Genomic DNA, 27,618 nt, shown 5'->3' with positions numbered 1-27,618 from the left:
GATTTGTCTGCACTGTGGGCCTGATCCTAGGATTTTGGGACCAACCACTGAGTCTTCTAACTGGCAAGAGCTGTGGGAGAACAAGGCCCTTGTGGGAACTCTCTCATTCTCTTAGGCAACCCCATGGGTCACAGGTGATCTTCCTGGGGCCCCATGTGACTTTCAGAAAAGGCAAGAGGGCAATCAGTCATATGTACACCCAAAGAGAACCAGGAACAGAAGTTATTCCTGATCAATTAACATTGGCAACACCACAAGACAGTGTAAGGTTGAGGGTTGGTCCTTGTTCTCTGTCTTTATTCACACTGATCTATGAACTGAGACGCAGCAGCTAAAAATCTGTCTTTTAACTCTCTGTGAGCACAACAACGCTCCCTAATATGTATCTGAAGATTGCGTTCCCTTAAAGCCAGGTTGGGGTTCAAACTTTCAGAAAGGAACACATAGCAGTAAAGCACCTTTTGTAAAGCATGCAAAAATTCCCCATTCAGTACCTGACATTTTGAGTTATATCCAGCTAAAGTCTACTCAGAGGAGACTTGTGGAAATAAAGGAACCTAAGCTAGACATGTCCATTAATTCTGATGGGTCTACTCTGAGTAGAAGGAGCACTGGATAAAACCCTTTCAGTTAAAAGGACAAAGTGAGGAGAAAGCCACTTCCGGCCTGCCCAGGAGGTGGGGTTGCGGGCTTCACGCCCACCCCCACGTGAGCGGGGGCTGATTTCAGCCCCCGCGAGAACAGGGGAATCCCGGCCGGGTCTGCCAATCGGCTGGCTGGGGGGGGGCCTGCCCTATTTAGGGCCGGCGCAGAGGGGGCTCGCCCTCTTTTCGCCGGCTAGCCCTCACGTTTTCCCACCCTCCCTCCCTGTAGGTAGGCTTTAGGTAGGTCTTTGACTTTGCTATGGACTTCGGTCTGTCACCGCAAGGGGCATGGTAGGAATTTTTCCCAATTGGCAACTTATAGCCTTTTGGTTTTTCGCCTACCTCGTAGCAACTCGTCACAACTCTTCGGCATTGGCGGTAGGCATTGGTAAGAAGGGGTTAAGAGGATGTGGGGGGGGGAGGAACGCCATCACCTCCCCCCAGTGAGCGAAGGGTGGTCCATTAAAGGACTCCGGGGGGCGTGGCCCTGTCCGAAGCCTATGGAGGTGTGGGCCAAAGGCACGCCCCCGAGCGGTGACCCGGGGGAGCTCCTAGTCGACGTGCCTCGGCAGGAGACTCCCCCAATATAGTGTTAACCCTTCCCCGTGTCTCCAGCAAATGGGCTGGAGCCGGATAGTCGATAGGACCAATGCCTAAGCCAATGCCTCTCATTCCTGAATTCAATAAAGTTGTGGCCTAATTCGCCCAATTAACCTTAAATTATGGTGTCTCGTGTCTTTATTTATCCTGGTGGGGGGCGGGAACTCGCCACGCAAAGACTGTCCCCACCTGGGACCTTAGAGCGAAGTTGCTGCTACTCAGAGGAAGCCAGTCTTCGCTAACCTGCCATAATAGCACAAGAACCCTGCTGGATCAGGTCACTGGCCCATATAACACAGCATTCTGTGCCCACAGTGGCCACCCAGATGCCTCAGTGGGAAGCCTGGAAGCAGGATCTGAGAATTGCTTCACTCTCTCCACCTGTGGTTTTCAGCAACTGGTATTCAAAGCACTATAGAGCATAGCCAGTCCTCCAAACATTTTGGACTACAGGTCCCATCCACATGGCTTTTTGGTGGGGAAGTGAAGACCTTTGCTATTGGGACTCACAGATTCAAGGCAGGCAATCATTGAAATGAAAAGGAAATAAAGCCCAGGGCTTGATATGCTGCACTGTTCCCTGCCTGTGCTAGTAAAAAGCTTTCTCTTCCCGTCTGTGCCCCCCTGCCACTGCCTTGCTCCAACTGGGCCTCCCTCTGCTGCTTCACTAATTCCTACCTCCACCTCCTCCTGCTGGCTTCAAGGCGCCCGCCTTCAGCCGAGCTCCCGCTAAATAGCCCATTAAAGAGAAAAATATTCAGATGTGCATTTCACCATACTGGCACCCAGCAGCCGCTGACTTTGTTATTTAGCGGGGGAGCTTTGGATGGTGAAAGAACACATTTAGGAGCCTTAGGAAAAATAAAATTTCAATGAAGCATGGCAGCGGCGATGAGGCCTATTTGCGGGGGGAAGGACGGACTCTTTCCTGCGCTTGCTCTCGCTCCAGACTTTCTCTCGGGGTACAGCAAATGATATGGCATTTGGATTACTCCGTCTGAATTGAATTTTTAAACTGCCCCCTCGAGATACAATGCTGAGGAAAGACATTAGCCCGTCAAGCGGCAGGGGGAAAGAGAACAAAATCCGACAGCTAAAAATAAAATGAGAGCTTTAGCGGGAAGAGGAAGGCGGGGTGTCAGAGGCTGGCTGCGGACAGAAGCGGGCTGGCTGCATGAGCGACTGGGCCATTACCCAGGAGGCTTCGGCACTTGAGAAACGCCAAGCCCACATGGCTCCCCCTTTCTGCTCCATGAAAACAGTCACACTTCAGGCAATTCTTAGCCCTGAACTGGGAATTCAGGCCCCTGAATCTTTACTTTCTTCCAGAAGTAGATGCTGAAGGTTCTATGGGCAGTACAAACAGTTCAGCTGCTCCCCGCTCTATCTTCAGGCAAAGAAGATGCTGGGTTTGCAACAGGAAATTCTCCTCTGCTTCTTCCCCCAGTGGGAGACTATGGAAATAGGAAAGCAGGGGGAAAGACCATGGCACCTGGTCTAACAGATTACATGACAAGATGGAAAGGGAGACTACTTTGTGGGCAATCTGCTACAAGGGTTGACGATCTGGAAAAACACACCAGTGCATAAAATGAGGGGTGATCAGATGAGAGACGTTGAGAAGAAAGGTGTCAAACCTTCTGCAGCTGACAAAGTGGAGTCACAGAAGTTGCTGAATGGCCCAACCTCTCTCTCTATTTTCATCCTTCAAACCTATCCAATAAGACTGAATTCATTCTCCCTTGCTGCCACTTAATCTCTGCCTAGTTCTCCATGACTCACTTGACCACCTGTGATGTCTTTCGCTACCTTTGCCATCACCTGCTCTTGGTTCCTCTAAGTAGGTTGCTTCTGTGCTCAAGACATCATCCAACACTCTTAGCACTGCATAAATGCCAACCCAGCTGTAGTTTACAGAAAGCACTTGAGTTTTAGTGGAAGGTGACAAGATAAAGTCTGCTAAAGTGCTTGGAGTTTCTAAAATATTATTTTGGGGTGGGGGTGGGGATATCTTACAAAAAAGACCCATTAGCTCTTAGTTTGGCAAAAACCACCCTGACAGCTATTAGGTTGCTATATAGACAAACAAGACATCTGGTGTGCATGTGTGAATGAGAACAAGAGTAATGAGTAATGTTGGGAGCCAAAAGGGCTTTTCCACAGGAGCTCAGTAATAACTGTGAACACTCTGACCAGTTGGATGAATAACCACAAGCAGCTTTGAGAGAGAAAAAAATGGCCCTGTCTGATAGAATAGCAGGTAAACATACAAGGCAGCTTAAAGACTAACGTTCCATATGCACTCCTCTTCCCATGAATGCAGATGTCCATTTCCCCAATACATGCATGCACTGCATTTTTTCTGGAGTGAGCCCTCTGGATGTTCCCACTCTTCAAACATGAGGACAGCTATATTTTTTAATTGCAGCCTTCGGGTTTGCTTTCCTACAGCTACATCAGTGAAATGGGGTTTAGTATCTTGAATGCACTGCATGTTTGACAATTTGTTTTTAAATCTGATAGACATAAAACATTACTTTTCTATTTTTCCAATTGTGAGAAGTAGGGACTGAGAAGTGCAATAAAGGGAAGGGGAAGAGCCGAGCAGGGGGAAACAGGTGCACAAAAGGGGAGACAGTGGAGTAGCCTGGGCCACATCCTTCAAGGAGCTGAGTCATGGAACTCGAGGTGTGGGTGGTGTCTGGGATCCCTCCCCTCTCTCTCTGCAAAAAGTGTCCTTCCTCTGTGCCCCCATGCTGGCTCCCCTCTACTTCATCCAGGTCAAAGGGCCACTCCCGCCCTCGCTCTTACCTCTGGGTTCCTCGGCCTGTTTGGCAAGCTTGCGCAGGGCGGCAGCAAAGCTGGAAGAGGGTGCGGACTGGACTGACAAAGTGCTGTTGGCTGCCGGGCTGCCACTGGGCACAAGGGAGGCATTGAGAGGAGATGGGGTCAGGGGGCTGACGGTGGCGGTAGTCCGGGTCGCTGTTGAAAGCATTCCTAGAGAAGGTGACTTTGGCTCATGGCTCATGCCTGAAACAATGAAAAGAAGAATTGATGTCACTGGGAGAGAAGGAGTCAAGTCACATCATCCCAGAGAGAGTCAAACCTGGCACTGGAATATAACACGCAGGGCTGGGACAGGACCAGACAAGGGTGACGGGCTGGAGTACAGAGGAGAGGTGGCAATTATGGCTACCCCAGAGCACTCTGCATCTACCTACTAGGGGAAACTCCAAAGGCTTTACATGGGCAAAGTTTTGCAGTTGCGGAAGACAGAAGGTAGGTGGACAGAGAATTGAGGACGTGGTGGAGCTGGACAGAAAATCCAAGGGTTATTTGTGCTCCTGTGTTTATACCCACATCTAGGGTAACCTATTGTTTCCTACCCTGCCCAGGAGAAAATGTGCTAATTTTTTGCAGTCGTAAAGCAGTGGTGGAAGGCTGCTCAAATAAACTATTAAATTAGCACATCTCTGTCTTTGCTTTATTGGAAGGAAGGGAAAGCTGGAAGATGAATGGAGCAGCACACCCTAAACAAGAGCTTTCCAAACTTTTCATATTTGTGACACACTCTTTAGACCTGCGTCATTTTGTGACACACTAATTCAATTACTAGCAAACCAGAGATTAAATTAACCCCTTTCCAGGCCCAGGAGGAGCACGGGAAGCGTTTGTGCGACACACCCTACACACTGCAGCCGACACACTAACGTGTTGCGACACACAGTTTGGAAAGCTCTGCCCTAAACCTTTGTTCTGGGGCTCAAATCAAAAGACACTCACTCACTCACCCATTCATTTGCAGGGCCAATTACAGGACCCTAACTCATGCTAGATCTGCTTCACACCTGCAGGCTAGCCATGTACCCAAAAATGCAGTATAAGCAAAGAGATCACTGGGGGAGGGGGGAGATATTCCCCTCTGGGACAAGGTGGAGCACAGCACCAGGGGCAATGAGAAACAACTCCACCCCAGCATAAATTGTTGCAGCTGTTCTGCTCAACAAAGCACCTGTCTTTCGCCAGTCACAGGAATTCATTTTGTCTCTCCCCCCCCCCCCGACACACCTCATCATAATAGATCCACTGGTGTAGATCTGTGATAGGTAGCCTTCAGGCTTGTTTGTAGGATCTACTTTCTCTCTTTTCTAGATCTCTTGAGATCCACCAAGTAGAGCCCAGTACAAAAAGACTTGCCGTTTAAATTCAAGAATTCTGAGCCCAGGGATTTGTGCTGGAGTACTGGAACAAAACTGAACCCACAGTTCTTCCGCGCACGCACGCACATCCACTCCTGGCCTTTTCTCCATTTCAGCAGTATAATTTAGGGCAGTGATGATGGGAGTCATTTTGCTGCAGCTATTGTTTAACAACTGGTAAGTCATAAATCCTTGCCAATCTACTGCATATTGTTCAGAGATCTATACAAAAAGATCCTAATCTATCTCCTGTGCATTCCTGGTGTAGATTCAGTACAAGCTAGGAACTATGTGGTCATCCCTTCGGATCCAGTTTGTCCAGGCTGCCCTCTAGAGGCTGTAAGAATAGAAATCCCACTAGCCCCAGCCAGCACAGATGTGACTACAACTCCCATCAGCCCCAGTCAAGCACAGGTGTGCCAGCTGGTGCTGATGGGAGTTGCAGTCCAAACATTCTGGAGGGCCCTGGCTTGGCGAAGGAGGATCTAGGCATATTCCAATTGAAAACACAGAGGGAAAATGTTAATCTCAGATATGCACATAAATACATGGGCTTGAGGGCAGCATTGGTAGGCCAAGTGGAGCCCTCCTGCCCCCCACCCTAGACCAATTGATTGTTGTCTCATGGGTGACTAGGGTTCTGCAGACTTTCTCAGTAGAGAGAAAGGCTGTGCAGGGCAGGACTGAAGGGATAAGAAAAATCTCAGTGGCTACATCCCCTGAGAGAAAATGTCAAGAAGATGGAAGCTTGCAATATCTGCTTCTTCTGACAGCCACACTCTCTCCCTGGCTTGGACACAAAGAGCTCTCTCCCTCTACTCCACCCCGAACACACACACACACCTTTCTTTCTCTAAGGCAGATTAGTAAAAGAACCCAAGAAGAAAAAGGCTGAAGCTTAAAAAGAGCTGTTCACAGGATCTCAGCCGGAGGCAAGGCAGCCGCAAGTTGCCAGGAACAATCTGCCTGTGCGCACACAAAAAGCCCTGAACCATTTCAGAACGCCCCCCCCCCAAGAAATAGAAAAGGGGGAGGTGGGGAGAACCCAGAAGAAATAAATCAAAGGCCGCCACAGCACAGGCATCTACAAGCATCCCCCGTCTCCTACGAAGAAGAGCTGTGTTAAGGAAATCAAAGCACTGACACGGTCCGGGCCTGAGGGTAGCTCACGGTTTCCCCATCTGTTTACAGTGAATGGAAGGAAAAGTTAGAGTGAAGAGAGGCTGGCTTGAGGGTGCAGTTTCTGCAGGGCATTAAGGGGTTCAGAGAGCATGCTGGGCAGCTCAGGAAGCTTTGGTGTGGGACAGCATGCTGATGCCACCTAGCTAAGGTAGAAAGGAAGGAGGCAACGTGCCAAACCAGTAGGTGCCATATTGTGCATATGTGTTCAAGGGATTGTGCTGCCACATGCTCTGAAACCACGATTTCCATGGTCTCTTGGGTAGACCAGTACACTTGCAGAGTCCAAGACACTGAGTTGGCACACCAGAGCCTTAAAAACAGACTAGAACTGTTTGGCTCTTGGGCCATTAGGCAAAATGAAGAGAAACTGCAAGTAAAAGAAATGACTCTATGTGCATCAATGCCCTGTGTATTCAAGTCTATGCACACGTATCTGGCATCTGGAGACCTAACTTGGTTCCCTCATTCCTTCCCTAGACAAACACTTTGACCAAAGGAATCTCAGAGGCGGGAGAGACACAAGAACTGTGAATACTGCTGGTGAAGGGGATCTTGCTGGAACTGAAGGAAACTACTGCGGCAGAGAAAAGATAGTAGTGGAGGCTGAAGTCAGGGCAGCTACGATGCTCCCATGCACTTAAAATTGCATCACATGACTTCAAAAATGAGTTCGTGCCATAACATCTCAGCAGTCATTAAAATTCTTCCTAGACCTCATGAGCTGTAGTGAACAGGTTGGAGACACAGGCCACGCTGGTGAAATCGCAGGAGCCAGGGAGCTGCCCCAGCTAATGAAAGGGCATGAAGGCTTAAACTTTCTTCCTATTTTTGGTATCTTTTGGAAATGGAAGGAAATTGTGCAATATCAGCTAACAGAGACACATTTGCACAATTTATGGTTATTTGTGGTGATGATTTTTCTAAAGAATATGCAGGGGGGCACACACCGTCCTGGCTGGGCCTCTGATAGATCTGTTTTTAATACAGAACTGCCTTTGCATGGAAGCAGCTCCAACCTTCAATCAAATGGCAACTGCCTGCAGAAAACAAGCTGCTGTCTCTGGGCGCAGCAGCTGGTCAGGGATAAAGCAGCCTCACAGGATCTGCAGCACCCATGTCTGCCTGTGCCCAGTGCAGGTCCTCCCCTATCCATTGACTGCAGCCAAGCCTGCATTGATTCAGGAGGCTGACCCCCTTCCATGTCCTCTGCTCTGCCAAAGGCAGAGCGCAAATGGTAGATTATCGAGCGGACCCCTTTAGCCTACAAGGAGTCAGCAGGAATTAGCAGGAACTGGATGAATGCTCAGCTGAAGGGCTGCTTACAAGAAAGCCATGCTGTCCCCCAACCTCTCCAGCACTGAATGTGGGCTGTGACACCCCTGCCCTAGGACCATGCCTCTTGGGGAATGGACGAAGGAACAGAGAGAAAACCCTTCAGGCACTTGGAACTGTCTCAGGAAACACACACACACACACACACACACACACACACACACACACACACCCTACCTTGCTACTAATGCCCTGAAATTGCTCCATCACTTCCACAGTTAAAAGGGGAGGAATCAGACCATGGGAAGCATTATGAGAAAAGGCATAAAGAGACTCCTGCAATGGCCACTCAGCCAGAATTGGTCCCTGTCAGCTGTGAAGCTAGGTGGGTGAGGGGAGGGGGAACAGAAGCTCATGCGCCTTGCAAAGCTGTAAGAGTCCCTTAATTAGCAATTCTGTAATGAGTCTTCAAACCAGGTGATATCCCCACTCTCTGCAATCTTAAGTCAATTTTAAATGGGGTCAGGAGCAGTCACAACTGTCCATGGAAAATATACTGGCCTGGTCTGGCTTCCACCCCATATCCCAGTACAGTGCAGCTGGCTCCTCTCTCCTCCCAGCCCAAACCTCACCCAGGCAATCTCTCTAGATTTTAGGGTTTTCTCCCCTAAACCATCCCCGTTCCCTGACAAAGCCCATACCTACTGTATCCCCATATGCTGCTTCAGATCTGGGGCACCTAGAGGTGGGTGCTTGGGATCTCCTAGGCAGAACGTCTCTTCCTAGACTCCCGCTCTGGCACTATTCTACATGCAAAGTGCTCCCCCCTCCTGCCCCACGAGCCTTATGATGCTCTTCACCATCCCGGCACCAGAATGTCAGAGCCGCAGCAGGCTCCCGCCTTTGAAAAACAGGCACTGCTGATGTCGGGTCACTTAAAATAGAATTTCAAATGAGCAACTTCATTAGCATGGCTAAAATTAGCATCGCTCTTCAGCTTGTGTTGCAGGGTGAGGGGTGGGAGGGTCCCCCTGGCACGGGACTGTGACGCAGGGGAGGCAAACACAGGAGGAAGATGGAGAGGACACAGGCAAAGGGACTCTCTTTCTCCTTACATCTAAAATATCACATCCCAAAGCAAATGAAGCAAATCCTCAGGACTTTTTTCTCACTGTGGATCAGCAATACAGCCAACACACTGGGTCACCGTGGATTGGCCTTTCTTTCTTAATGTTCATATGGCAAAACAGCAACACAACTGCAAACTGTCCCTTCCCCAAAGGCGCTCATTTCCTGGAGTATGTCCAGGATACAGAAACATTCACAACCAAAGAGGCCTTTCACAGGAGCACTTTGGGAAGCGCCCTAAGCTCAGAGGTAGAACCTCTGCCTTCTGTGCAGAAAGTCCCATGGTCAGTCTTGGGAATCTCAAGACCTGGCTGGGAAAACCTTGCCAGAGACCCAGGAGAGCCACTGCCAGTCGGTGTAGACAACACTGAGCTAGAAGGACCAGTGGTCTGACTCAGTATGAGGCAACTTCCAAAGTGAACAGAAAGGGAAATGTTCATTTCTTGGCAGTGGTGGCTGGTGCCCCTTTGGACTGGTAGGAGAGAAGGCAGGGAGCTCAACAGTAGGTGGTGCCTGAGCCAATGACAGGCAGAGTAATTCTAGTTTTGTCCTCCTCCCCCCTAATGAATTCTACAAGGGCAGCACTGAGGCTAAGAAGGAGGAGGCTGGTAGGCAGTGACACCCCATGGACTGGTTAGAAGTAAGAGATCAGGGAGGTGGGGGCTGCCTGAGCTTGGTGGGGCAGCACCCTATTCACCTTAATGAACCAGCCTCCACTGCTTCTTGTCGAACCTTCCTTTTGAAAATAGTCACAAGAAGGGCATCAGACTGCAGAAACTTGTTAATGAAGTTATGAATGTTGTTTTGCGACACTGTTCCAGCAGTGTTGGAAAGCATATACAGTATATCCACATTGCCTTTAAACTATTCACAGGCCATCTGCATGCCCTTACTCTGCACTGTTTCCAGAGTAGCAAAACCAAACCCTGTAGGGTGTTGGTGTTGCTGTTGTTGTTTTTTACAGGTGCCGAGAGTTGTTAGGAAGTCTCTATTCCTCTTACAGAGCTACAATTCTCAGAATGGTTTAATAAGCAATCCTTTCCCACATGGAACTCTGGCTGGGCCTTGCTAGCTGGGCCCATTGGGACTTGTTGCCAAAGACATTTGGAGGTCATTGGTTTGGCAAAAGCTGCAAAATGACTAGTGGCTTCCAGTATCCATCTCCCCCACTTCAGCCACTTAGGGCTTTGTGTAACCTGCAATTGCCATACAGCCACTGCATTGCCCATTAGGCATGGAACTCAACATCTTGACAATCACACCTTTCATCTTGTCGCTTTTATTCAAGCTCCTAGGCTTCCAGACTGGTTTCTAGGCCTCAAGATTTGCAAGTTTCCCAATATAACGCTTGGGAAAACCTTAGATGTCATAGAAGATGTCTGAGCAGGATTTCCTCTGTTCAGTGTGTGTATGAGATTCAGGGTCCTGGACAGCCTCCCCCCTTTCCCTGCGATGAACAGGAGTGCACAGATTATGCAAAATAAGCAAACCTATGAAGAAATGCTTGACTTGCGTTAACTTGGCCGTGTCAGCTTTCTGTGGCTCCAAGAATTGATTTTACAAGCTCCTGTAGGCTATACACAAGCTGTGTCTTCCATGCTGTGGATGTTCTTCTGTCTACACTGCAGGGTTGTTCTTTATCTGCAGCCACATGGGCAGGGAGCTTTAGCAATGTAGTTTGTGCTGAGATGGCAAATTCTGAAAGGAGCCATCTGATTCCACCCAAAGTGTGCCCACGTTAAAAGCAAACAAAACACCCCCACCCCAAGATGACCAGATCCTCTGGCCCAGAGGTGCTTTCATTTCAGTCAGGAGATGCGGGGCACTGCAGTTGGTTGATAGAAGAGCCAGAGTGGCAGAGAGGCCATGCTCTGCAGACAGAGATGATGTATCTATCTGGATGGAGATCACTGAGAGGCAGCCACCTGACCAGGCCTGTCAGTGGGAAAGGAGGGGGCACTTCAGTGTCAATTAAACTTTGCTGCGATCACCTTCGCCCTCCCTTTACCCACCCCACAACCCTGGGAGACACTGAACTTGATCTTGGCCTCTTCTGTTCTGCCCTCATTATACAAGCATCTATTAAATCAGGCGCTCTCAGCCACTGACAGGGCTCTTGCCTACACGATCAGGCTCATGTAAATTAATTCCAGTAACAGCTGGGAATAAAAGCTGTGCATGCAGGTCAGTGATAGAAAGAGCTAGTGTGCACGTGGGCAGAGACTCTCTTACTTTGTTGCCAGACAAGGAAAGTAGGGGTGTGTGTCTGGGAACAGAGTCGGTTCCTATACAACTCTTTGGAGATTGTTCTAGCTCCCCAAAATCATTGTCTTGTGTAAAACAACCACTGACTATTATCTTTGCAACCAGGCTTTAGCTGTAACCTTTTTTGGGGGGGAAATCTACTTAAAAAACACAAAAATACTAGAGTATATAAACATGTATGCATTTGAGCATGTACAGATTGCCCTTCACTCTCCTCTGAGTAACCACAATCGGCACCCTCCCCACCCCCTCTGCTTTTAAATACACTGCTGGGACTATAAAGAAGAGCATCCGGGGCAAAGGGCAAGACTTTCAAGCCTGCTTTGCAATCAGCCCTCTGCCCTCATCCAATCCTTTGCCGAGCAATCAGAGCACAGGTCAGGTCAACAGCAGTGTCTGAATTCAAACTTAAGACATCAAGCATTTTATCTAAATGGATAATTAAGAAGACTAAACAGCTTATGAAAACTGTGCTGCCTGTTTTGCTATGTGTTGGGCAGTCGGGGAGAAACCTCATGCTCCTGGTTACAATAATCCAGGGCCAGCCAGGATAAGATGCACCACTCCTCTAGATCAAAGTATGGCGCCATTGTAGCAATCTCCCAAGCTGCTGTCCCCAGCAAACTGACCCTGGGATTTCCTGCTTAGTGCAAGTTTGCTGTCCATCTTTAAAATGGAGATAAGACCTTGCAAAAAAACAACCTTTCAGACAACTTTAAGGAGAACCAAGTCTACATATTTCTGAGCCCTTCTCTCTCCCCTGCTCTGTCTCCCACTTTCCTAAAACCTATGGGCAGCCAGTTCTCCTATACAAAGAGACCAATCTGTTGAGTTATGTCTCCCTTAGCACACAACCACCATCCTAGGATAAATTGTTCTGATGGCAACGCAAGTATCTCCCGAAAATGTGTATAAAAAGCAAGCTTCTTCTACTCCATTAAATATGGTATCTGTGTCCCCCTCCCCAACACCCCTCCCATAAACGGCTCAAGAAGCATTACTTATCAGTGCTCTGCTGGCCTCCTGCGGATTCCGTAATTACCGCTGCCTTTCATCTCCAGCGCTTTGCAGACACCAGGCTCTGGGCCTGCTACTTTGGTGCTCTGTAATTACTAGTTAATAGCTCAGATGAATTTTCTGCAGGTCCCTGTTCAAGCGCCAAATCCAGCCCGCCTTTTCCCCTTGACAACCCCCTTTGGGATAATTATACCTTGGAAAACAGAGCTCAGCAGGACCCCCCCAATTCAGCTGCAGGCCCGAATCCCCTAATCACCCCTTCTTGGTAATTTTTCATTACTGGAGAAAGAAATGTTTGTGAACAAATACAGGACGCCCCTGCGCCACGGGCACCAGGGGTCTCTCCCTCTCTCGTCCCTGTGAAGACATGTCTCCAGTGTTCCCCAGGAACAAGCTTGCCTTCAGGGGGACTCAGAGCGGATTCCCAATGCCCCAGACACTCTCTCTGCATGCTCATATGCGCACAGAGATACAGCAGCTCACGCTGAGAGCAGCTCATGAGGCTCAGCTGATCCCCGTGGCCTGAGACACCTCATAATGCACTCATTCTCTCCACTGCTGCCAACATGTTCCCCAGCTTGGACGCGGAAATGGCATTCAGCCCAAGGAGGGCAACAGAAAGCAAAGTGTGATGCAACCTCTTTTTGCAAAAGGTTAAATCATCAACTGGAGGACAAGTTGGAGGGAGAGAGCTTTAGAAGGGCAAGGGGAGCCTGCAGCACTTTTTGGGGGGAGAGGGAGCCCTTACATGAACACCAAAACCTAAAACTGCTCAGAAATGTCTTATTTGGTCAGGGTTAAATAACAGCTTCTACCTTGGGGACTGTAGTTTAATAGACAAATGGAGAATTCGCTGGTAGAAAAAAAACCTCAACCCTTGTATAGGACTACAATTCCCAGGATGGGCACCATGTGACAGTCAAGCAGGTTGAAACACAGTTCTAAAATATGTAGTATAAAAACGCTGGAGGCAGTGGGAATTACTTACTCCTTGAGAGTGCCATGGCCCCACTCCAGGCTCCCTCCAAAATCCCCAGATATAGGGATGTACTGTGTGATAAAAGCATCCAGGAAGGGAGTGAGGGGGAGATCAAAATGCAGTGTGGAAGGATAAGGCTATCAATGATTATCAGTCACAAAGGCTATGTTGTACTCCACTTGCAAGCCTTGTTTCTGCAGATAAACATGCATAGGACTGAGCCGCATGCAGTGAAAATTCTGTAGCACTCACTCATATCACTGGCTTCTCATTCCCTTCCTATCTACTAGTCACGGTGGCTATATTCCCTCTCCACTGTCAGAGGTGATATGCCTCTGAATATCAGCTTCTCGGAATCACAGGGAGCATTGTTGTGTTCAGGTCCTGTTTGCAGGTTTTCCACAAGCATCTGGTTGGCCACTGTGAGAACAGGATGCTGGATCAGATGGGCTGTTGGCCAGATCCAGGAGGGCTCTTCTTATATTCTTAACACTCATCTTTTTTCTCAGCTATATATATTTCCATTCAAAAGGGAATCCTTTATTTTTTACCTATTGTCTTCAAAATTTTCAGAAATCCTCAAATCTCAAGCATCTGTCCTGATTTTGGTGATATCAGGAGTTTCTTAATATGGGAAAATGTTTCTCACAGCAGCTCTTAAACAGAGAGTTCCCCGAGTCTATTTACAAGTCAAGCAAAAGTTTCTAAAATAGCTCACTTTCCATCAGGATATGGAGTGAGTCCCTGCCTCGGGCAAGAGCCTCTGCTCAAAGCACTAAAGATATGTCCATCCAAGACCACATCAAGTCACACCTATGCTTTTCCACGAAACCCTGTTGGGGGGGGGGGAGCTAGGAACCAGTTTGTCTGCTATGTTCCCACCCATCCACAGTTTATCCTTAGACCAAGAGGTGTCAAAACCAGCTCTCAGGCAATGGTGCTACATTTGCCAACTGAGATTCCTCTTTTTCTGTACTGTGCGCTTGTTAAACTGCTGCTGCACTCCACCCCAGAAACAGCTGCACCCAAGAAGGTAAAGAGAGTGAGTAGCCTGCTGAACTAGGTGCTGCTTCTTTTTCATTTCAGAAAATCAAGCGGGACCCATTCTCTCCCCTGCAGGTATCCGAAGGATCCAGAACAAAGCCCTTTCATCAGATAAACTATCTATCTCAGAAGTCCTCCAGGTGCAAAAATTGAAGCTGTCACGGTGTGTAAGTAAAAACATGTTATGAGATGCCCATGGAAACGGAGGGGGAAAGCACAGTTGAGAATCCAGGAAAAGGGAGGAAAGGTGAACAAACAGAAACAGTGGGATGTGTCAGACACAGATTGGCAAGGTGGGGAGAAGGGATCTGCAGGTCTATATCCAGGCAATAACATTTGGGGCATGGCTTCTAAAGCTTTTTATTTTTAAAAGGCTTAAGATACTAGCTCTCAATTGCTGAAAATGAAACAGCAATTTCTGCTAAAGATATAGCTATCAGGTGAAACACACAGTAGGGTGGGCAGCAGATAGAATTTTGTTGGTTATCTAGACTTCCTCACTGCCCCCTCCCCATTTTTCTCTTGCCCCCATTATTTCTTCCCTTCCCCAATATTGTTCTATGATTCTTCCCTGCCTACTGCTTCATAAGATTCACCCGATGCATAAATAAGTTTTGAGAAATATCCCTTTTTGGCAAATAAAATCACAGAAAGCTTCTAATTTATGCCACTGGCACTTAACAATGTTCACTGCTATAGTTGTGATTTTGTTTTAAATGTGCCATTTTAGACTTTCCTGGGGTGAAGTTTGTTTGTTTTTTAAAATGCCCATAACAGACCTTAGAATTCTGCTGGGTAGGACATTGGTGGAGAATTGTATTTCATGAAGGTCCCAGATGTTGACCATCTTTCCTTGAAGGTACTTTCCTTGAAGGTAAACACTCCATTTTGTAGCACAGCTGAGTTCTCAATCTATAAAGTGTGTGTGTGTGTGTGTGTGTGTGTGTGTGTCCGTGTCCCTAGAGCCTATTTCACCAATCCCCAAATCTGGCCTAGGAAACTAAAGGTTGTACTCAACTAAGATATACTCAGAGCAGAGACACTAAAATGAATGAACCTACGTTTGGTGTGTCCATTGACTGTAAAAGGTCTACTCTGGGTAGGGCTAGGACTGGCTACAACCTCATGTTTGGGAACCAAGACAGAAGTGTTTGCACTAGCTGAGCCACTTTGCGCTTTGTTCTCTATCTGTCACAGACAGGGACAGAAGCCCAGACGAAGATTTAAGTGTAACTCAAAAAGCTTGCCTCCTTTCACACCACTTAAGAATCTGATTCTAATAAAAGGCATCCACTTACCTAGTTTTTGCTCTCACTTGTTCTCTGGGACCAGCAGAACACCACCCCTCTCCCTGCCCCCGCCTCTTCCCTGTTGCACATCCTTTCCATCAGCCAAGGACCAGCTTTGTGGGAGGCCTTCCCTGCTGTTTGAACGCCAGCCTGCCAATTTCCATTCTTTCTGCTGCTAGCCTGGCCTTCTTTCTCCCCCACCCTCTCAACCAAATAACAGAAGCTCTTTCCCCTGCAGCGTTATCTCAAGCAGGAACAGCACTTAGCTGCTTGAGGCTGCAGGGCTAGCTCCCCCTCCTTTCCTCCCTTCCTCTGATCCAGCATGCACAAGCCCAGCCCCTCTCAAGGAACAGAATTCAATTAATCTGCCAGAGAGACACCCACCTCCAAAAAGGCAGTGTGGTGAGAGTGCTCTGTGGGCTAATCGAATCATGCCCATTCAATTAAGCCACCCAGGAAGAATGCATGGAGATCAGCTGAGGCTGTGGGGACTGAGAGTTAGGCAAAGCTTTTTAAAGAGAGCGAGAGCGAGGAGGAGTGTGTGTTTTATAGAGACGCAGCCGTTTTACAACTATGATCCCAAGGCAGTGAATAATTCATAAAAAGAGAGAGAGGGTAGAGATGGAGCCTAACACTCACCCACCTGCAAGTTCTGCACACAACCAATCCTCAGCACAGAGGAGCCAGGATTACTTAATGGGCAGAGAAAAAGCACTCTGCACATCCTCAGAGGTACTTTCTTTCATATTCTGCTTCACACTTTCCAGAAATAATCAGAGTTCTACCTTGGGATTCATTTGCATTAGGATATTATGGCTGGTTTATCACTGGAAGAGTGTCTAACCAAAGCAGGGTTGGGCCAACAGGAGTTTAGTTTGGCTTGCCCATGGAAAATCCACATTTTAAGCATAACAGGAGTTGAGATGGTCCTGATAGTTATGGGCTTTTGGAGCTAATCCTGTCCTCTCAGGCAGAAGGATGTGGCCAGTATGGCTCTCTCTCTACCCCCCCCCCCCCGCCCCTTTCTTCATACAACAGAATATGGGACAGACACTTCTCAGCAAAGCATCATAGAGTTTATCCATCCTGAAAGGGAGGCAGGAACCATACAGAAACAGGACTCCCATCACACCAGAGCTGGATGTAGGAGTAAATAGGTGCCAGAGACTCCACCTAGATATAATTCTTTAAAAATGTATAGGCACCTTGGACTCAGTACAAGAGAGATACATCATTGCTTCTTTCATGGTGCTTGGTGCACAAGCTTCTGAGTTACACAGAACTCTTCAACAACTAGAATAATAAATATTGATGGTAATAATAATAATTCAAATAAGCTACAAATTCAAATAGCAATGCAATGTCTTCACAGTATCTTAAACCACCAGACCTCCAGAGACCCCAAAGCCAGCAAATCCCACAACCCTACCACAGGCAGGATTGTCTAAATTCACCCCCAAACAGTTCACACTTGCATTGTGTTCCCGATCACTGGGAGCTGCAAGTATAGAGCTAGCAAGGACATAGCCACTGCAACCACCCCTACCACTCTAAAGTGCCAGCAAAGCAGCTGCCTCATGGCTTCAGTTAAGTAGTGACATACACTAAGATAAAATATATATACAGCCTTATGAGTTTTAAAGTAATAAATATTTTTTAGATTTACCAGACATTGGACTGATGGGAGGCATCTTTCCTTTCTGCCTTCCAGGTCTGTCTTCCGAGAGACCTGGAAGTCATGCCTGAGTGTCTGGTTACAGTCCAGGATGGAGGCTGTGACCTGGACTGCCCTCCAGCCATCTGCGAGGGGCATCAGAAGTGACAGCCAAAACCTTCCCTTGTGACTCCCAGATGCTCCTGCAGGTCAAAAGGCAGCTGTAGCTGGCTGGGCAGGAGGCAGCTTTGCCAAACGGGAAGGGGACAAGCCGTGGATTGCTCAGCCTAGCTGATTTCTCACTTCAAACAGGCCTGCACAACTTGTGACATACTAAGACAGTGTTCCTCGTATTCCTTTATTTATGTTCATTTAAAAAAAAAAACGCTTGGGGAAGCCCAGCCCAAACCACTCACGAAACAGAAGCAGAGCATTCAGAGATTCATGCGGCCAATTGTGCAAGATCTTGTTAAATAAAAAAATTAAGTGTGCAGACTGCAGCAGCAACAGATGGGCACATGTGAAGGAGCATCTCCTCTGCTAGTTTGGGAAAGGCAATCAGCAGGCAAGGCACTGCTTAAGAGCATAAGTAGAGTCCTGCTAGGACCATCTAGTAGTGCAGCATCCTGGTCTCACAACAGCCAACCACATGCCCTAAATGGAATGCCCAGACACAGGATCTGACTGTCACAGAAACTCTCCCCACTTGTGATTCCCAGCAACATGTATTCAGAGGCAATTATATGTGGCCCTCAGAGGTCCACGGTGTGTGGCTTGTGATAAGGATTTCTCATTGCTTCATACTTTTATTGTGGTGGTTTTATGGTTTGCTGAATATTCGTTAATTTTGTAGTTGTATTTTATTTATTTATTTCAATGTATTTATATTTTAGGTATGTATGCATCCTGTCCTAGGATATTACAAGTGAGAGGTGGGTAAGAAATACAAGAAACAAGAAAACAAACAAACCCGAAAGCCATACGCACGTCTCTTCTTAAATCAGGGTGGGATAAGGTGGCAGGTCACCCTGCCAAATTCAATGGGAGTGAGAGGGGGGAAAGTGCTGGGTTAGGGGGCTCCGCGTTCACCCAGGTATCAACTTGCAAGGGAAGGAAGGTTCCATCTGCCTTTGGGTTTCTGCCCACCCCCACAGTGGACTTTGGTTCTACTTCCAAGTGTTCTATTCCCCCCACCCCAACACCATTAAGGCAAATGCAGCCATCCTCCTGACACATACGGATATCTCCTAAGAGTTCAACAATCCTATTTTTGACACCTCTCTGGAACAACCAATGCCGGGTAGTGAAGTTGACAAGTATCCAGTAGGCCCACTAGGATGCCGGTGGGTTTTATTTGGCTAAATGGGTTGCAGCAGGTTGCCCAGGACCCACTGGGCAAGCAAAATACAGTCAGCTGGGGCCACTTTTGCCCTGACTGGTTTGTTCTAACTAAAGGTCTGTCCAGATGTAGCTCTTTATCAGTGGAATAAGAACATTCTACAGTCTTGCAAAAGTTGTTTGGCTAGGACCTTAGAGCGGTGTTATCCAGCAAGTCCAGGTCTATCCTACTCCACTTGCAAAATGAATTTAACATGTTGCAAAGCATGAAGAGGAGCTGAGCTGCCTCTTATTGCACTGTGCCCTGACCTAGCAAGCACAGCTGGTTAGGGAAAGGTTATTCTGCTCCAGTGATTCTTTCTTCCTATGCAAAGTTCCACCTGGGTAATGATTCTGAAAGGAAGACACGGGCATGGTACCAAAAACACGTCCAATATCTGCAGTCCACAATGCCTGCTGAGCAGTTTGCACCCTACAAGTGTTGATGACTGTGGGGCTAGCAAGGGGTTTTAGCACTGTGTCTTAGTCTGCTCTCTAGAGGTGCCCTAAGAGCTACTCCACGGTTCTCTCTCATGAGCCAATTAGGTTCAACATCTTCTCCTGCCCTTTGTTTTTCTGTCCCAACAGATGCAGTCTCTTCATTAAACTGTCCGCAACTGACATGCAAACAGATGCATTTCCAGGAAAACCACACCCCGCCCTCAACTTTCCTTCTCTAACATACACAGCAAAACATACACACACAGGTGTTTTTCTGTCCAAGGCTGAGAGCTCTTTGTTTTGGCAGGGCTTCTCAGTATGCCTAGATTATTATTTCAAAAACATTTTCAGAGCTTGTCAAGACTGACCCAAACTGACCCAGGGGGACTCCTGAAGCAATCACACCCTTCTCACTTCAGATCAAACCCCAAGATTCCCCTGGTTATATAAGGTTTCTCGCCAAACTGCCCTACACCGCCCCCCCCCCAATAAATGCAGCCTTGCAAAATGCAAATGATTGATAGACTTGTAAAGGTTAAAGGTAAAGGACCCCTGGATGGTTAAGCCCAGTCAAATATGACTATGGGGTGTGGTGCTCACCTCGCTTCAGGCCAAAGGAGCCAGAGTTCGTTCACAAACAGTTTTCTGGGTCATGTGGCCAGCGTGACTAAACTGATTCTGGTACAACGGAACACTGTGACGGAAACCAGAGCGCATGGAAACGCTGTTTACTTTCCTGCTACATGTGCTTTTGAACTGCTAGGTTGACAGAACCTGGAACAGAGCAATGGAAGCTCACTCCATCATGCATATTCTAACTGCTGACCTTCCGATTGCCAAACCCAAGAGCCTCAGTGGTTTAGATCACAGCGCCACCCGCATCCCAGCTACACTTGTAAACGGTTCTAGCAAACAATATTTACAGGACATTGCTCATCTCCCCAGTCCACCCCTAACACAGGGTTTCAGCCAGGCCCTAAATTCTAATTTCAGTACCAGGCAGTGTTCAATCATGGAAGGTGACTTCTGAACAAGTGCAACAGGAGTAGGTAAATTTAGGGTTGTTGAATCGCTGCTGTCTTTTACTAGACACACTGCTTCTCAATCTATCAACCAGACCTGTTTGCTAAATACATACAGTTAGAAATAAAGACCCCCTGAGCAGTCCTGAGCCTAGAAATGTGTTTTCAGTACTAGAACTGAACCCAGCTCACATTTCCCTTCACACCAACGTCTGCTCCTGGATGGCTTTCTTCATTTCGGCAGCTTAATTTAGGTGGAAAAAGTTGATTTGTTGTCAAAATTATTTAGAAGTTAGAAACCTTTGCTGTGAGTCACCAAGAGAGGTTCCAACCCACCTTCTGCTCACCCTGATATAAAGAGTGTGCCCCCCCCTTAAGACGCTGACCACTGCCTTTCTTAAAACACGCTCAAGCACTGTGTGGGAACAGCTCTGTTTCCTGAGCATGTTTTATTTGTGGTGAAGGCTAGATGTTTTGCAAAAATGAAAATGAAGCCTCTGAGCTCCCAAAGAAGAGAGTGGGGGGAGGCACCTGGCAAAATCAAAAGAGGACTCTCCATTCAAACTCACCTTCAAAACGCAAGCAGCAGCCCAGAATTTCCCCTCACAACCAATGGCATCAGAATCATTCTTCGGCACCTCTCTCTCACTCTCTCTTTCGGCAGAGGCGGCCCACACAGAAGAGGGCGGGATTTCCTGCTTGTGTCCCCTGCCAAAAACCACCTGCTGATGCTGCAAGACACACCCTGGGGTGCCAGATAATTTCACCCCTCCCACCCACTCCTGTTCTTTCCTGTGATGACAGTCCTGGGAAGAACAAAATAAAAAACAGCTGACCTTCTCTGCAGCAGTTAGACAATGCTGGCCTCCTCTCTCTCTCTCTCTCTCCATTTTCTGGAAGGTTTCCTGGGCCCTGAGCAGCTGCACAGCAGGCAGAAATCCAACAGATGAACTTCTCCACAGTGCTGAAGTGCACTCCTGAGAAAACAACTTCCACCTGACACTTTGTAGAGGCACAGGACAGAAAGAGTTGTCATCACCTTGCCATTCTGGTGAATTTACACAGCGCCCAGCAAGACCTCTAAATGAAACACATATAGGATTGCAGGAAGCTGCCTTATATCAGCCTATTTGCATAGCTAAGCCAGGACTGTCTTGTTCTCCAGCTGGTCACAGCTTTTCAAGATCTCCTGCAAAGCGAAGTGTTCCCCACCACCTGTACCTGATCCTTTTAACTTGAGATACAAAGGGTCTGGACCCGGGCACAAAGCCCTCAGCCTTGGTCCCTTCCCAGGTAGCAATCCTTTGTGACCCCTCTATGTTCTTCTCTGCTTATACCCCTAACACAACCCAAACAGGATTTTTTTTGCCGCTTTTGTGTACTTGCCAATTCCAGGGGTATCTAAGCCCTTCCAGAGCCAGGATTTCAGCTAGCCAAGCCAGCTATTTATTTACTGAAGTTATAAATCCATGTCTTTTGGGGTCTAGCAGCAGACCCACAGGGCATCTTACCCCCTCCAAAAGAAACTATGTTAACTTGTTGGTAAATGTTTGTCACAAGTTCATCAAGTTTTAGCCCTGCAGCTAAAAACCTCCGTCTGAAAAATGCCTTCTAAAAAATATTAATCACAAGTTACACCTGTATCCTACTATTCCTTTTAAAGAGATGAAGGTAGCCTACAAAAGTTCTCCACCCTTACACTGTCATATTAAACTCACAAGAAACATCTTTTTCATACATATTATAGGTGACCATTTTAGGTTGTTTTTATCTTTATTTTCAGTGCTTGCTTCTGCAAGTCACTTTGAGTTTACCTTGTGAAAAAAGTGACTTACAAGTGTAAGTCATCATCACTACTGTCATCATTCCGGGAGCTGACTGAGGCCAGGCATCACCTCTTAGCCTAAGGCCACGCATTTGAGTTTCATGGCTAAGGGTGCCTCTTGTCAGGAGAGATTCAAGCACATACTGGAAATGTAGGTTTGTTCATTTAAAAGTGGAATAAAGCTCTCCGTGGCACTAGGGAAGGGATGAGGAACTTCCACACACACTCCAGCCAACATGGCCAATAGTCAGGGATGATGGGATTTGTAGTCCAGCAACATCTGGAGTGCTACCATTTTCCCACTACTGCTCTAGCCCCACATATGGACTTTTGTAGGTTAGGAAAGTGATGGGGAAATGCACTGGGAAGTGCAAGATGAACAAATGATTGATGAGAAGATGTGTAAACACCCTGCAAGAAGTAAGAACAATGGCCCATTTAGTCCAGCATCCTGTTCTCTCAGTGCTCAATCAGTTGCCTCTGGGAAACTTGCAAGCAGGATTTGAGCATAAGAGCACTCTCCTCTCCTGGGGTTTCCAGCAACTGGTATTCTGAACCATTACAGCCCCCCAATGAATGTCTGTTGTGGTATGACTGCCCAGCAAACAAATCAGAATAAATGTTCAATGAATACCTAATATGATTTAACTTCCATGTAAGTTTTGTGCAAGCAAAATAGGATGAATGCTTAATAAACAGGTCATCTGGAGGAGCCCTGAATGGGGATTTAAACCCAGGTCTGTGGACGTCCCACAGAGCAAGGAAGAGACTAAGTGATTGCCAAAACCCAGGAGCCTGCTAGTTAAACAGAACTTTCCTTCAAGGCAGGTTTTTCAAAACCAATTAAGCAGAAGCATGTGTGTGTGTGTGTGTGTGTGTGTGTGTGTGAGCACGCACACATGCACGCACGCACACACACACACATTGGAAGAGTGATGCAACTGTAATTTGGTATTAATCCAGTGAAGTTGATTTGTTTATTGGCTTTCTTCATCACTTTTTGCAAAAAAGTCTCAAAGTGACTTACAAAAATATGTAAACGACAAAGTAACTTACACAAATATTTAAGCTACAGAAAGCTGATTGTTCCCTACAACAAATAAGCAGGAGAGATGAAGCAAGAAACATATGCACCACTGAAGGAAAGATTATGAAGTGGATGGATTTTCAAGAAAGATCAGTGTCTACAAGCGCGCGCGCACACGCACGCACGCACACACGGTAGCAGTATGCGTATCTCACCACAACCATCACTAAGATGTAGGATAATAGCTTCCTGCTAGGAAAAGTAAAGGACCTCAGCAACAAGGTATACTTGTGGCAGGCACTTGGACCAAGATATGCTGTATCTCAGAAGCTGTTTTGCAGATTGGAAGATCTTACAGGTTTGCTCTCAATCAGAAGCAGGGCAGAGAGTCCTTAAGTCAGGACTCTGAGGTCTGACATTCTATTTTCTGCCATTGCCTTGGCCTGTCTTATGCACAAAAGTGGCTTGCCCTTTTATACAGGGCAGAGTGCAGGTGGGTGGGAAGGGACCACAACGGACTGCAGTGTCAGTGAACTCATTTACAAGGTCTGTCAAAACAATGTGAAGTTCTCTTGGAGAGAAGCCGCCTTTTGCCAAGGAAGGGGCAAGTGGGGTTGCTTCTTCAGGCATACTGCATTGAATACGGAGTGTAAGATAATGTGTGTGTGACAGACAGACAGAGAGAGACAGAGATAGAGATAGAGACAGAGACAGGGGAAACCTCTTGGTATGAAACACAACCTCAAGCTCCATTGCTGTGTCCCTAAGGTGGTGGGTATGAGGGAATCAAGGGGGGAAGCCAGGTGTTCATCACCTTACCAATTCATGAAAAATACCCAAGGCAGAGATTAAGAGTACAATATACTACAATGGACTCCTATACAAGCCCCATAAGCTGCCTGAGAGCTGTAGGTCCCAGAATTCTCATAGACTCGAACAGCTCCTGGGATCTTGTCTCAAGCATCTAAGATGCAAACAGGATTGTTGCAGGCTGCAGACGCATGAATGAGAAAACCTTCCTCTTACAGCTCCTCTGCTTCAGGGCATCATCTCGTTCCTGGAGGCCCTCTCTATGCCACTGGCAGCGCCCGACAGGCAGTAGCTCCCTTGGCATTGCTTTGCCTGGCGCAGGTGTGTTCTACTCCAAGACATCCCCCCCCCTCACCCAACAGCCGGGCCTTTGAGGAGCCCCAAGCGTGTTTGTCAGCACTTGCCTGGCACTGCTGCTGAGGCAGGCGCCACACACGCCCCGTGTCTTTGCCCTCGGCGGGAAACCGAGAGCTGGGAACCTGCCATCCTCTCCCCATCTGTTGCTGATGATGCTGGCGGGTTTCTGGCAAGGGGGAGCTGCCCAGAGCAGCAAAAGCAGAACCTGTCTGCCTGCCGAGTGAGCTGGTGGGTGGGTTGCATGTGCGTTTGGAAGGGGGTTTGGAAATAAACCAAGACAGGCAAGCAGCAGGCGAGGACAAAGGAGGACTGAAACGTGCATATTATACCCAAATCCCCTTGGCTCTGAAGAACTGCTTAGGCTGAACTCATATGCAGAGCAGTGGAGCACAGGTCTGCCGGTGAAGAAGGTGGGATCAAAGCAGCACAAGGAGAGGCGCTTCCACTGCCTCAGGAGGACATGGAAGAAGCAGAGAATTCCTAGAGGGAAGTAGGAATGTATGTGTTTTCTTGCAGGGGGTGGGGAGGAGGGGAACACAGAAAGCTGCCATTAGTCCACCTGGCTCAGTATTGTCTGCACTGACCTGCAGTGGCTCTCCATGGTTTTAGACTGGATGTTCCCTGCCCTACTGGGAGACACTAGGAGTTGAACCAGGAACCTTCTGCATGTAAGGCAGGTGCTCTGTCACTGACCTATGGCAAAACAATATGAGGAAAATAGGAAGCTGTGTTATACATAGCCAGCTACTACTCTAACCAGTTCAGTATTGACTGTACACTAACTGGCAGAAACTCTCCAGGGTTTCACACAGGAGTCTCTCCCAGCCCTATCTGGAGATGCTAGGGATTGAATCTGGGGCAACCTGAATGTAAAGTTGGTGCTCTGCCACTGAGTTATCGCCCTTCCCCTGGGTCCCAATAAAGCTTCCTGCTACAGAGGCTCAACAGGTGTCCAGATACAGACTCCATGTTTATTGCTCACTGGCTACAGGGCATAGAGCTGCTATTGGCACATGCAAAAGTTTCACTGAAAACATCAAACTGCTTCTCATACTGGAGGCAGTTCTCACATTCAGCAGCCGGTCACTGAGTGGAGAGATATCAAAAAGACATGACATGTCTGTGTAAATCACTGGTTGTGATATTTGTGCCTGGGAACAGTCACCCCTCCCCCCTAGTTCAGCTTACCTAAGAGTCCTTGCTGGATTAGCCCAAAGATCTGCCTACTCTGGCCTCCTGTTTCTCAAGATGGCTAGCCAGATGCCTCCGGAAAGCTCACAAGTCAAGTATCAAGGCAAGCGCCAGCCATTTTTTGCCCCTCCCCAAAACACCAGAAGTTTGTAGTGAGCAAAGCCTCTGTATTTTGCTGCATGTGGCTTGGCTCATTGGTTGGAGTCATCTGGAACAACCAGGTCTCTGCTTAAGGCACACATGCTCAATCCTGGTTTACATCAATTCATCCAGAGAGACTAATGCATGGAAGCGGAGACTGAAGTCTCTGTGGCCTTCCGGCCTAGCCAAATGCTCCAAATGTCACAGTTGCTTGTTCTCTGTTGGTTTCAAGTGCTTTGGTTTGAATTGTTTTGAAGGGCTCCAAAGAGCTGAGCACTAACAACATCCCCCACCCACCCAGGATGTACTCATGGGTCAGAGAAGCTGCATTCACTGTAGCAGCCACTAGGAGGCAGCAACCGGCCAGCTGTTGCTCTGCTCACCCACCAAGGCAGGCATCCTGGTACCCAAGGAGCCAGCTGCTCTGAAGAACCAGGTGACTCTTTTATTCTTCTATCCATCATAGAAGAGGCTCACTCTAGGTTGTGAGTCTCTGAGCCAAGCTAGATGTGATGCCATTCAAACTGTACACAACAGAGTGAATGGATTTTTAAAAAGTAAATTTCAGGCACAGAATGGCGACTCTCTCCTCTGTTTTTGGTCCTGTTCTCAGAATGGAAAATACTGATGCTCCCATTTTGGAACATCTGTGTGTCTGTCTGTCTGTCAAATGCTTCTGGATCAGGAAGGAGCCTGCAAGGAAGCAATAGAGCAGTGGTTCCCAAACTTTCCCCCTCATGGATCATTTGAAATATTGATGAAGGTCTTGGTGGAGCTCTTAATAATTTTTCTGCTTGTAGTAACAATTGTAATGCACTGTGCTAGGTGAATGGTTTTTAATTGTATTTTTACAGACAGGCTGTGGACCGCCTGAATGAAGATCATGCACCAGAGTTTCGTAAACTCCTGGGTCTAGAGAGTCCAACTATAGGAACTGTGCTCCCAATTCACCAATAGTAGAGTTGCCTTCCAGCTTCATACTGGGACAATTAGCATAGGGACCACACACTACATAAGCTGGGCCTGGGCCTGGGCCTGTGCTCTAGACAAGCAGAACCTCACTGGGGCAGCTCCTCCTTATGGAATGCAGGCAGGCAGGCGGCCACACCAGCGCCAGGGGCCCACAAGCACTGTTACAAACCTCCTCATTCAGGTTGTGATGTGGAGGAGAGGAGTACCCTCACATCAACTCCTCCCTGTGTTATCCCCCCCCCAAAAAAACCACTTCACATCTCAGGGTAGGGAGAGCAAGGGAGAAAGCCAGACTTTATTGGCTTCCAGAAGCAACAGTTGGCTACCAAGCCCAACCAAAACTGAAGGTCTTTCCTGGCTCTTTGCAAACAACTCTGCTTTTCAGACCAGTTTTTAGGCCTCAATAGCACCAAGGACAAAACTAAGTGCAATACCATTTCACACAAGTAATAGCTAAATGAATGGTTTGCAAAAAATAAATTGAAAACTGGGGGGCAGGGGACAGAATCCGTATTGGAAGACTGGTATAGGGGGATTTAACCCTTTGCCCCCACAGCTGCAATCCCAAACTAGATCAGAGGTCCTGCATCTGCTATTAGCATTGGGATAGAAAGTTCCTTGTTGGTCCCTGTTTTAGAATGCTGTGGGGTGATGGTAAAAATATTAATGCCCCCACCTCTCCTCCCCATGCCACAGTCCCAATCAAGACATACCCTGAATTTACTTGGGGGGGGGGAGGAGGCTAACAATGTGTACATTTTGCTTGGCCTTGACACCCCTTAAACAGACTGGGTTACTATTTCTTATTTTTAAAAGGGTAGGAGAGAGAAATATGTGTATATAGATAGACAGATAAATAGCTCAGGAAGATCTAGGAGAATAAGAAGTGAACAAGGCTTAAGCTGAAGCAAAACCTAGCCTAAGAAGCAGTTTCAAGTGCCAGGAGACATAAAAGTACAAAAAGGGCATCAAAACATGCACAGAGTTCACTTGCCACCCCTTTCTAAGGACAGTCATCCCCTGACGTCTGAAATATAGGGCTTCTGGTCTGGAAGGATAGCTTAAAACCAAGGCTTCAACTCCTTCCCCAGATTCTATTTTCAAATATAGCACCGGGAGAAGGTCTGTGCCACCTGGCGTCCTGAATTCATGCCAAGCCCAGCGCTAACCTAAACCTCTCTT

The 27,618-nt window shown here is 47.6% G+C and overlaps 1 protein-coding gene across 9 annotated transcripts in view; it reads right to left on the bottom strand.

Annotated features, from left to right (window-relative positions):
* The window catches only part of GSE1 (Gse1 coiled-coil protein), a 444,053-nt gene that overhangs the window by 56,678 nt on the left and 359,757 nt on the right, over positions 1-27,618 (bottom strand). For 6 of the 9 annotated variants that reach the window (XM_053400057.1, XM_053400050.1, XM_053400053.1 and 3 more), the window contains one exon: positions 4,056-4,274. The exons of 2 other annotated variants lie outside the window; for them this stretch is intronic. In XM_053400057.1, coding sequence (XP_053256032.1) covers positions 4,056-4,272 — 217 coding nt within the window. In that variant the 5' untranslated portion in view covers positions 4,273-4,274. Of the gene's footprint in view, positions 1-4,055; positions 4,275-15,628; positions 15,732-27,618 lie in introns of those variants that run through there. One more of the 9 variants, XM_053400058.1, reaches the window with a different exon arrangement.

Source organism: Podarcis raffonei, chromosome 8, assembly GCF_027172205.1.
Source record: "Podarcis raffonei isolate rPodRaf1 chromosome 8, rPodRaf1.pri, whole genome shotgun sequence".
NCBI lineage: Eukaryota > Metazoa > Chordata > Lepidosauria > Squamata > Lacertidae > Podarcis > Podarcis raffonei.
Note: the sequence above shows the minus strand (reverse complement) of the source record. Positions and strands in the feature narration are given on the sequence as shown.